The sequence below is a fragment of the Falco punctatus genome, assembly GCF_963210335.1.
Source record: "Falco punctatus genome assembly, chromosome: 5".
NCBI lineage: Eukaryota > Metazoa > Chordata > Aves > Falconiformes > Falconidae > Falco > Falco punctatus.
Window position 1 is genome coordinate 25791951 of NC_137584.1, and position 12611 is coordinate 25804561.

General features: G+C 35.0%; 1 protein-coding gene across 19 annotated transcripts in view; it reads right to left on the bottom strand.

Annotated features, from left to right (window-relative positions):
* The window catches only part of EIPR1 (EARP complex and GARP complex interacting protein 1), a 137995-nt gene that overhangs the window by 111554 nt on the left and 13830 nt on the right, over positions 1-12611 (bottom strand). For all 19 annotated transcript variants that reach the window (XM_080387815.1, XM_080387811.1, XM_080387808.1 and 16 more), the window contains exon 3: positions 9972-10104. In XM_080387815.1, coding sequence (XP_080243941.1) covers positions 9972-10104 — 133 coding nt within the window. The remainder of the gene's footprint in view (positions 1-9971; positions 10105-12611) is intronic.

Consider the following 12611-nt stretch of genomic DNA (forward strand, 5'->3'; position numbering starts at 1 on the left):
CTTCCTTCAAAATAACTGTTAAGTTTTTAATTGTACTTGATGAGACTGAATTTACACATTTTAAGGATGACTGAAGTACCAGACAGCAGACAACACCAGCATCTTTGCTCAGGACTGCCTATGGTCTCAATGTCATCAAGAACAAAAGATGTCAGCTGTTTGGGGTTTTTTTCTTTTTCCAAATAAAATAAAATAATATAAAAAAACCAAACAAAAACAAAAACCAAACCATCTCTCTCAAAGTTTTGCTGGAGATAATTGAATTATGAAAAGTACTGGTGAAAGATTCACATACAAGTCCTAAAAAAATTCTTCAGTATATTCTATATAATTTACTTACGTTATTTAAAAGTTTGAATTACTCCCTTTTAATTAGTCAAGGCATGAACACTTGTTAAACCTCAGATTACTTGGAACCTTTCTATAAGCTCAGGAGTTACCATCCTGGCAAAGAGCTCTGGTCCACAATCTAATTCAGAATTTAGTATCTGAAAGTAGCTAGAAAAAAAAAAATAAAAAAAATACCCTTTTCAGAAGCAAAAGGTAGGATAAATTAGACACTTATCATTGTAAGGCATGTTTTGCCTCAGTGAATGTGTGCACCTAATACCCAGTAATTAAACATTCACTTCAAATTGAGAAGTATGAAGCTTTCTCAGACATACCTGCACAATACCCAGCAATCCTGATCACAATATGACCACTCCACAGCACTAGAATCTGTACAAATGCCATACAAAACTGATAGCTGTATTCCAAAATATCCTCTTCTCTAGAAGGACCAAATTATCTCTAAAATTATTTGTCCCGATTTTGTGGAATAAACTGCACAACAGAACCATCATGCCACTGAGATCAGCAGAACAGAAGTTCTTGACCATATCTTCATGCTTGAATTTTTTTCATATACATCTTTACATGTCTTTTGTCTAATTTCTGAAGTACTTGCATGTTGCCCTGCAATACATTCTCCATAACAAGTGATCTCTGTCTTTTATAGCAATCTGCAATAAAGAACCATGACAGGTATTTTCTTCTTTAGCAACTCAATTAAAATAGTCAGGTACAGTTCTCCTGCCCTGAGGACAGCTAGAACAGTTAACCTGTAAAAAAATTTGAATTTAAGCTGAAAGAAGGAAGCTGCACTTCAGCTACTCATGTTTTTGGACTACCTCTGGGCATCGTTGCCTGAAATTTCTAGGTGGCCTGCATCAAAACTGCTCAGGGAGCATTCTAACAGTTTAACAGTAGATACTACTGCAAGTCAGTCCCCTAGGTCAATGCCATGGCCCTGTTCAAGTTACTGGAATATACATATAACATTAACATATTAGTCTAATATACTGAGACTATTTATTTTTGTCTACAGGTTACAGTTACCAGCAAAAATTATTATTATAGAAACACTGATGCAAAAACCCAAAAGCAGCCAGCTGTTTGATACCAAAACCTGATTATTCAATGTTAAGGTTTCTACAGTCAGCAGGTTTTATCCCTCACAAGCTAACAGGTACGGGTTGTTTTATTCTTAAATCATTTTAACTGTTGATAAAGCTCACACACACACTTTCCACACCCTCTCCCACCCTGCTTGACATCATTAAAGTAAATAATTCCAAACATCAGACTTTAATGCTGTTATTTTTGTGGCCCATTATGTCACATTCTAATTTTCAAGTTTTCGATTACATAAAGGTACTCCTGTGGCTGTGAAAATATCCTTGCAACCCAATTCACAACTGCATAAATATTTTGTTTAGTTTGCCAGCACAGTTTGAAACAATAAAAAGAAGGCGAAGTCTCCAGACTACCGTTCATCCTACAGCAGCATCAAGAGTTAGACTCAGCAACTTAAGAATCAAATTACTTCAGTGATCATTTCACTAAATGGCACAGAAAGGAAGAACATCGTAAGGTCTCAGGAAAATAGGGGGAGTTGCCACAGATAAAGAAATAAAATGCAAAACAGAAACCACTAACCAGAAAAGAGGCATTTAGTCACAATAATAGATTTTTCTACTGATGGATACTAAATGGTACAGGAAACGCCTACAAAATGCTACAAATTGTACTATCTCCTTCATTTCATCACCTTGCCTTTCAGTAAGCATTTCCCCTACCACATCTATGACAGTTAACAGTACATCGCCTCTGATGACCCCCTCGAGAGAGGGTCAATTACTCCCCCCCCCCAAGCATATCCCTCACCTGCATGCAGGAGATAAGCCAAAGTAGCTGCTTACAATCACTTCCTGAAAACACACCTTTACTGTAATGTAGACAGCTACCTAGATCCAATTAGAGGTTCAGCAGGCAAACTGTATTTTCCACCAATGCAGAATTTTTAGTCTGGATCATTTCTCCATTTCCTCCTCTATATCTCCCCATCACTTCATGTGAACCCACCAGTCTGCCTTACTCCTTGACTTCTCAATTTTATCATTTCTTCCAAGCATCTATAGAACATCCACCAGAATGGAGTAACTACCCAAGTAGCTAGCCATTACATAGTATCAGAATTTAACAAACCACTAGTTTCTGGATGACATTCTAAATAGATTCATCAGTATCTCAGAGCAATGCATAAATCTGAGGTTTTATTCTGGCTTGTACAATATAATGAAAGCTATATTCAGGTTCTGCAAAGAACAAAGTAGAAACTATTGAATTAAGATTTTCTTTTATATTTATAAAAAATTATTCCAGAATTATAATTTTCCCCGAACACATCATCATGAGTATCCATCCTCTTTACTGAATATTCTGCTGTACAGAGACCAGATCCCAGTTACTCACAGGAAGAAGCCACCCATTACTAGCCAACTGGCACAGCTGCAAAACTCTTCAAATCACCCACAGAGAACTTCCTCTGCATTCCCTTTTCCTTTAATGACATTGCTGAAATTTACTTTCTAAGACCTTAGGAAATAGTCCACCTCTGATTTAACAGTATCCTAAGATGACAGGTGAGAGAAGGGAAGGGATTTATAAAACAGGACAGGAGATTAAAATAAAGTTCTATAGGAAACAAAGCACATGCAAGGCACATGCGGCCAACAACAACAACAAAATATATTACCTGTACCTACCACTGCACATCCACCTAACTAGTGAATTTTTCAGACGCCTGGTGAATGTGTATTATAAACTGGACCGACGAAAAGGGCATCATTCAGAAATAGACATACTTCCAAGTATTCCCCAACATCATCTTAACCCACAGATCCCACTTTTTTTTCAGGCAACATAGAGCTGAGGCTCCCATCAACTACTTTACATAAAAAAAAAATTTATTAGAGACACTCTGTTCTGTTGTCTGTTGGTATTTCTCCCTGCCTCAGAAGTCTATTAAAAGTCCATTCAAATGCTTTTCCCATTTCCCATCCTGTAGCCTGAGCAATATGGATCATATTCCAATGGGGTCTAGCACACTATCAGGTATTCACTGTTTCAATTCAAGTGGCTCTGCTCTAGCATGATCTACAGGGTTTTGGCATTTCACCTCATTACAATGAAAAAGTTATCCTTGTGTAGGCTAGGATGCTCTTTGGACTAGCAAAGCAAGGCTTCTTTCAAATTTGTAGTAGTAAGAGACATGTGAAATGATGTTCCTCTTCGTGGGCGAGTAAAGCTCTTGGATGGCTACCAACTTCTTGCACATCTGAAGACTAATTTATCTTCATTTTTAAACTTAGTATTATATTTTGTGTACCATTATTCTCATTGTTTTATATCATTATTTGAAGGATATACTCTTGACCATCACCCCACCCCATAATTATTCTTTTCTGATATTTAAAAGTGCATTTTCTACTAAGATACTATAACCTCCATAATTCCTTTGTCACTTTTCTTATTCACTTTTTTAAAGTATCACTCCTGTTACATTTTAACTAAAAGACAGTAAGAACTGAATAGTCAGCCGACTACAGCTAGTTAGAAGGGGGTGGGGCGGGGGAGAAAAAAAAGGTGTGAAGTTCCTAGAACTGTTCTGACAGGGATTTTCCACGAAATACAGCATCCTCCATTTTAATTCTGCGTCACTGCGAAGCAAATTATTTGATTTCTGCTTTGCTGAACATTATTAATAAATACCAGAGGCAAAAAAGCATGTGTAAAATTTCAGAGATTAAGCATTAACCAATTAAAATGCAACTGTAGCACTCCAGCTTATTGACATTTTAACACTATCCAAAAACCCCTGCACACGGTACCCTTCTCTCAACAATCTATCCTTTAAGCTTTCTTTAAAATATGATCTGTATCATACTGAACTTTAATAAATCTAACTTCTAAAGCTAGAAGACTAAACTAATTTTTTCCCCTTAATTTTTACCTACTTTAAAGCTGTCAGTAGCAATCTTACCCTTTTCAAGAAAAAACCTACCCCTTATTTTTATTCAGTTGACTTGCCACAGTAGAGGGAGAAAGTAATGCATCAACATGTCACAAGACTGACTAACAGTGCCCAAGTTCATCTAGATATCTTAAGTATTAATTTTACAAAGCCTTCTTCCCCCTTCCCCCATTCAGATTTTAATCCTTTCTTTTCCCTCTTATACCTAGCTTCTTTCACATATTTCTGCACCCTTCTTCCCTCAGTTCAGGAATCTGGGATAAAATAGAACATTCGTAATTCTTACAGCGTTCACAATACCAAAGAGCTACCAAACACATTTACAAAAAGAAGTTACTTCTTAGTGTAATGACTACCTGAAATAGGTAGTTCACATATCAGGGATTTTTATTTATTTATTTTAAACCACAGATCTGAGGGATCCAATTATTTTTCTAAAATACTGGAAAGGCACTAGGTTCATAGGTTGCTGTGCTGGTATTTCCCCACCACCACCATGAAGTTTAAAAAAAACTAGGAAATAATTTTTATTTATTAAAATAGACATGCAAAATTAATCTTGCAGAATGTTACTTGTTACTAAATCTGTTTCAATGTTTTATCAAAAAATAGTTAATGCTTTATTGTGCTTTGACTACATCCACACTACTATTTGAATGCAAGACAAAATTTCTAATGGCAAAGCCAGCAAATGACAAAAAAGCAGAAAAACAACATCAGCTCCAATTTCTTACTCGATCTACCAACTACACATCTTATCTGTTAGTAATGTAACTTAGACAGGAATGGTCTTAAGTTTCTAGCATACAATATCACTGAGTACGTTAGAAATGTGTAGTATAGGCAAATATACTGTGCCTTCAGCATCACATATTTCTAATCTTTGCTGAAAGTTAGGCAAGATTACACATAAATAGTAAGCCTATCACTTGATACTAAAATCATCTTCCTATATTATTAGTAGTAATGGTATAAAATTCTGTAAAGTGACATACCCATCATTGGTGGGAGGGGGGACCACTATAATAAAGACAGGAACTGAATAGAGTAAGTTTTCCCTTTGCAATTACACAATTTCTCTAAATCAGTATTTTTAATGTGTGTGCATGGGGAGGGTTGGAGAGAGAACTGCACTGTTTTGTATTTATATTAAGACAAAATGGCCTAGAAAATGGAATTTCTAGTTAATACCTAAAGATGTATTTGTTCCAATACTACTGGAACCAGTATTATTCTAGTTAATATCACCATCCAGAATTAAAAGATACAAGGCTTTATTTATGACGCAATGTCAAAATTAGTAATCAAAGTAGTAAATACCGATGCTAACAAGAAAAAGGGGTTCCTGGTTTTTGAGAGAAAGGAAGATTATTATTTTTTTTGGTTTTAAAACCTACTTATATAACCACACCCTAAACAAAAGAATACAGAGACATATTTAAATTAACTTAAAGTGTTTAGAAAACATAGCTCCCAAACTGCATATTCAGCAAGAATTTAAATTTCTCTGTGACTTCTTGAGAACAAGGAAGTTACCTAAGCCACTTTTTAGAGAAGTTACTTTTCTTGAAAGCATAATCATTTTAAAAGGTTGCAGAATCAATATACCAGTAAATAGGAAATATTTTGACAGGCTTTATGTAAAAGGGCAGTGACTCTTATTTGACCTGTCTGCCAAAATTAAGCATGAAAAGTCTGCCTCCAACTGCTGAAATACTCTGTACACGGCACTCGTTAGACCTTGCCTGGAGTGGCTCAAAAATGAAAATTCATCTCAAAATGACGACTGAATTGTAGTAAGCTTAGCCATTTTGGGGGCAAAAAAAGCCCTGAATTTATCAAAAGTCAAACTTCATAAAAAATATCTAGTGGACAACAAGAACACTAATTTTTACTGACATGGAAGCCTAGCTATTACGGCTCATGAGCACGTAACTTTGCTCTTCAGTAGGTGCATCAATAATAATCTGTATTTGAAGTTGTACCTCCTTATGCCTCTTTCACTTACATGTCAAGGACAAGTAAAAAAAAAAAATAAAAAAAAAAAATCACATATCCATGAAGCAGGAAGAAAAATAAAAAGATATTTGTAAATCTTCCAGAGAGTGATGGGGCAGATTACATTAGCATCACTCCTTACAAAGGAGTATTCCTACCTGTACAATTCAAGGGGAAAAAAACCCATAACTAGAACTTTGGAAGAGGATGCTAGTACACTGGGGGGAAAAGACACCATACACCTATACATATCCACAGACACGAAAAAAGCTTCAGATCTGTAAAATCCCACACCATCATGCTTAGAAGCAGCTAAAATGCCTTCTTTGAAGAAAAAAACCCCACAAAACCAAAAAAAAACAAATACAGAAATTTCCCCATCCAAGAAGATCATTCAACTTCTGATTAAGAGCCTTGTTACATCAATTCAAGGCCTCTCTCAACAGTAAGAGATCTGAACATTACTCCATCAGCACCCTTCCCAAACACCCACAGAGAGCTTACAACTTTCCATTTGAATCTTGATCCCATAAATATCCTGCTGTTACCAGCTGAATACAAGTATCCATATCCATTTCCCTCATTCAATTCTTAGCACTCAGCAAAATTAACAAAAAGCTTTGCATATTACATTATTTTGCTAATTTTTATCCCTACAAGAGGGGTGAAGCAAACATCAATTTCAAAACATACAGAAAGACCACTAGCACTACTTTTGATTTTGAGGCAGTAGTGTTAACTGTCAGGTATTAAGTAAAAAAAAAAGTTTTAATGTCTTGTATCACAGGGGATAACAATAACTGGGTACTACAGAAAAGATTTTTCCCTGCATTTTAAATATGGTATGATTGGAAAAAAGGTACCTAAAATCTGGGAATAGTAGGTTTAAAAAGAAATCTTTTATCTTGCATAAGTCAGTTTTACAAAAAGAATTCATCTGCAGTCCGAGGAACAGCAAGTCCAGACGACTGAAACACTACAACAAACAAATTAATCAAGAATCAATGGTTTTCTGTATCACTAGCTACAAAATATCTTTAAGTTAATCAAAACTCTAAATCTCTCTTCAAAGTAGGCACACAGTATTATTCTTTCAGTTTAAGCATTATTATCTTCCCCAAACTTCCTATACGAAAGGCATACTTCTCCTTTTAGACAAAAAACAAAGAGCAGGAAAGCTGTGAAAAATGTGCTATTCTGTTCGCGCCTATTACATCTGTTCTTTGTGAAGTAATGTCAGACCTTATTCATACCTTGGTTATGCTGATTATCTGTAAATGTGAGAAAGTAAAAGAAAACTCAGTATCTCTCCCAGTACGAGAGGAAATTTCCAAGTGTTTTAATGAGTGCTTCACCCTATTCCACTAGCTTACTTCAACAAGCTATGAAATGCAAAACGTACATGATTCCACTTTCCTTCAATGCCACATTCCACCGCTTATTTAAGCAAGTTCAAAAAATAGCTATTAATAATGGACACACATCACATTTGTTCAATCTCCCAGTCAACACCTGCCAGAAGTACTGGGTTCAGGCACAAGAAATGGTCACAGTACCTAAAACTGTTCCTGACAACATCATCTCATTTGACTGGTACTTCAATGAGAAAAACAGTTAAAGAGTCTCTCTAAAGCAACAAAAAAAATGTAATACATAAAAGTGTTTTTAAAGGTTTCAGTTGCATTACTGCTTGAATTAAGTGGTCTGCTAAATTCAGCATGCGTTATTATTAGAACCCCACGCTATGTGCTTGCTGTTCTATATGTTGCTATTTAGAGTCATCAATAATCATTTAAGAATCAGATGTTCTTTTCTGCAGAAAGTTCATGGCTTATGATCCTAAACGAAGATGCACGTAGCACAAACAGTAAAGCTTAATGTTCGAAAACTAAACTAAATCTAGAACACAAAGAAGGTAGAATAGAGAACGTGCATATAAATTAATAGGTTCAATAATGGAAATCTGAGATCTCACAGAAATTTAGCATTTGCTAGAATTGAGCTTCTATCCAGTCTCAGTAAGCTCTCTCCCAAAGACAATTTTCAATTAATATGCATATTTCTATGAAGTTACGATAACATATTACAAAGAACAAAATTTTTTACTCTTTTCTCAAGAAGGCCTATATTTTTGTTCTCACCATGCTTTCTAGAACAATCCTTGAGCTCAAAAATAGATACAAATGGAATAAATTAAGACTGGTTAATATTAAATGGTACCTTACATATATTAAATACTGGACTTCATAAGCTATCTCATATCATCTTGCTGTTCAGTTATGTAGAGAAAAAGAGGCATAAATTCCCTAAAGTGCTTTAGACTATTCCATGTGGCACCATATTCTTTAAGAAAGAAAAAAAGAAAAGGCAATCAACTCAGAAAGGCTAAAGAGAGAAACTTAAAAACTTGTTTTCATTTTCTTTAAAGGAGACTTCAAACAACTTTCTCTCATTCTCCTCTGAAACTAGCCAGAAAATTACTAAGATAGCTATAGAATTTCAGGCCTGATTACTGCTTTCTCATGTTCTCCATGCATCACTGGCAAGTGAGGAAGTTATGGCCATTACGTCAACCAGACAGTAAGAAGTAATCCAAAACCAGTCCAGTACCATTTCAGTGCTCTCTTAGTCAAAATGCCCACAATGATTTGCAGTTTAGAAAACAAAAAGAACTCTTTATTACTCTACTTATCTTCTATAATTGCCTTTAAAAGATTCACATAAGATTTGTAGAAGAAATTCAAATGTTAGCACTTTTATTTTAATCCAAAAGAACTAGGAGAACCAAGCAATCCTGGAACCTTCTCTCCAATATAGCCACAAGGTTCAACAGTGGGAATTCATACCTCTACAGCCATCCACAAATGCACAAAGCCTGAAACTCACTATTTTTATATTCTTAGATTGTATTTCCATGAAAGAATGGACTATTTACTAGAAGAAATAATATTTGTTCCAATTGACAGCACAGATTTCTTGCTTGTCAGAGAGAAAACTTTCTCCCTTCCCCAAGTGATGTAAGTGGATTTTTCAAGCATCATGACAGAAAATCTTCACACCCGCATCAACCAGGAAATGCGGAGAGATCCTTAATCTCAACAGCTGTGCACTAAGTGTTAGGTCACACAATGAGCATTCCTACTATTTCTGATGAGACATTTAGATAAGAACTTTGTTCTCTGTGAGCAAATCTCCATTTAACACATGACAAATAACATTATGCACAAACTTCACCAGCAATAGAACTTGATGCTGCCATGATGCTTTTTTGAAGGATATTTACTTCCACTTTCAAAAGCAAATATGTAAAACAATAAAAAGAATGATGCCTAAAATAACAGGAATATATTTTATTTGCCATGCTTTGCAGTAATCAGGCAAGAAACACTTTTATTTTGCTGCTTTCCTTGACATGAATGCAAAAGTAGACTTCTAACCAAGATGACCTAATGATAAAAGACAAATGAGGTATAGGCAAAAGTACAGCAGTTGTTTTTTGAAAAATGCCTGTGTTGATAATTCCAATTTAAAGTGTTTACACATAGCTAGATATTCAATCTTTGCACATTCAAAAATATCAAAACACTTAAGTTTAATGTTGTTAGAAAGGACTTACTTTTATTGTAGCAGGTTGCTAGTACACCTTTATCTGCAGGACTGGTACTAATGTGCCAAATTTCACCCACTTGATGAAGGAGAACGTTTTTGTTTATAATGTTATTTTCATCATCAAAATCTATGATGTGAATCTGCAAATACAATAAAAGAGAACATTAGGGTTTAAAATGTTTTCCTGTGGGTCTTAATTATACGCAATGACTGCACAGAACAACTTAATGAGAATTTTATAACCGATATCACTTTAATTAATTGTTATACTAACAATTTAGTATATCATTGATTTATACAGGATACACTTTTCCAGAAAAACAGAAGCAATTTCCCCATTTTGAGCAAATACTGTGTTTATTCTTCTCAATTTTGCAACTTAAAGCTTGAAGATGATTTTTCATTTTATGGCTAATAGTAAATAAGCCACTCATTGTAATTCAACACTTCTTATAGCAATAAACAGAAATAACAACATTACAATCCTTGTCTAAATGTCTGCACCAATTCTGTATCCAAATCACTGAATTCAAACATCCTATGAAGTAAGAAGGGGAGAGAGGGAAAGGATTCTCATTTGAAACAAATACTGTAAACTCAGTATGAAACTTCAATCACATACCGGTACCAATATATAAACGTGTAATAGTTTTTATACTACATGGAAAAATAAAAACTAAAAGATGAAGAAAAACAACATTTAAATATATAGATAGGATATTTAAAACACAGCGAAGTTTGAGTCTTGTGATTTTGATTTTTGTTGAAGGTTTTTTGTTTGGGTTTTGCTGTTGGGTTGGGTTTTTTTTCAAATAGGTCTCTGTTACTCTCATTTTTCCTCTCTGTTTTTAGTTAGGTTTTTTCTATAAATGCCTCAAATAGAAGAATTGCAAAAGATTCTACTCTGGCACAATATACAGAAGTAACTTGACTCACAGGAATAATTTCACTAAGCTTAACAGTGAACAAATAAATTCTTGAAAACTTACAAATTTTCCAGAACTGTATGCTCATTAAAAATTCATTAGCAAAGTTGGATGAACAATGAAGAGGAGGAGGAAAAAAAAAAAAAAAAAGACATCCAATGATAATTAAATAAATAATAATAAAAAAACTTGAGTGTACTGAATTAACTACTGAATCACTGTAAAAATCTTAGCTACACATTATATACAGAAAATGTTCTTAAAATACAGAAGCTGCTAAATAGGTCTCAGTCTAAATTGTTAAAAAATTAAAAAAAATGTAATATTAAGAGCTAAGTTTACATGTTACTTTTTTCTTTCTGGTCCAAACACTGCCATCAGCAACTTCTCCTTCAGATATAAAGCTGGACACTCATCACCTGTATTGTTCTTCCATCCTGTCATCTGAGGCACATAAACACCTCTGCATTTAATTAGCAAGTTGTCTTATCAGACTTCATTTGTTGCCCTTAACCTAGAAATCTACCCAGAGATCAGGACACTATCCATCTACGCCAACAACTGCATATCCGTCTTGCTGCCCAACTTAAAAACTGACCCTCCTGCCTTTCAAAAGTCTCCAGAGTAACAAATTTATCTATAGTTTCACTTCAATTTTGCCTTCTGTACATCCCCTCTTTGATCAAGTCCCTGTATCCCAATTCAAGAGCTTCTCTCTATGCAGAAAGCCCTTGTTCATCATTAAATATCAGTTTAACCCCATCCTTTGCTCTCTGTTGTTTTAACATGTTTTTAAAACAAAAATTGAAAGACATCATCTATTCAGCCTTCTGTGCTGCCCTTATCAGATACATTTTGGTCTTCTGAATAAACTTACATCTCCATCTGACAATTCAAACAGCTACTTTGCTATTCTTTACCTTTCAGTTCCGTGCTTGTAATTTATTCACAACTCTAAGGTAAAATATTTTCGACAGACCCATGGCAGGAAGATTAACTCCCGTTGTTATTTTACACAGCAAAATAGTGATAATTGGCTTTAGCGTAACAGAAAGAAGGGGATCTCTCAATTTACTGCATCAGGTACATTGGGTATTTCACAAACAGTGTTAAATATGTGACTATCTGACATAGTTTAAAAAGTAAAAGTTATTTTAGTTTACCATGTAAGGCACAATCAAATCTGCTCAACGTGCTCCTTTTTACCTAGCGAGCAGGGGGAAGGCAACCTTCCATTGCAGTCACTGGAGTTTCTCCTTTAGCAGCTCAACCCAGGTTCATGAAGGCAAACTACATAACTAAATCCCATTTACTAGTCACATACATTCTCTACCCACACTAACCAGGTTAAGAGGGTCACTCTGCACATAAGCCAAGGAAGTGCTCTTTACCCGTCCTGAAGCCCTTTGAAGGCACAGATAACCCATTTCTCGTCTGCTGTTACGTTTCCACTTCAGCTGACACCATGGATAGCTGGGAACTGCTTAAAAACAGTTAACTGATTAAAGATCCAGACTGATACTTTTAGGAAATATGAAACTTAATTCTTATGCAAGGGTATTGTTTATACCCTTTTGAGTTGAAAAATGACATCTTTTACAACTACACTAAACACCACACTACCAGAAAAAAGCTGATCAGCTTAAGGAAGAACTGCAGAAGTTCCCCCAATGTTTCCCTATTAAGGATCTTAATCATGTTGATTTGTATACATGATAAAT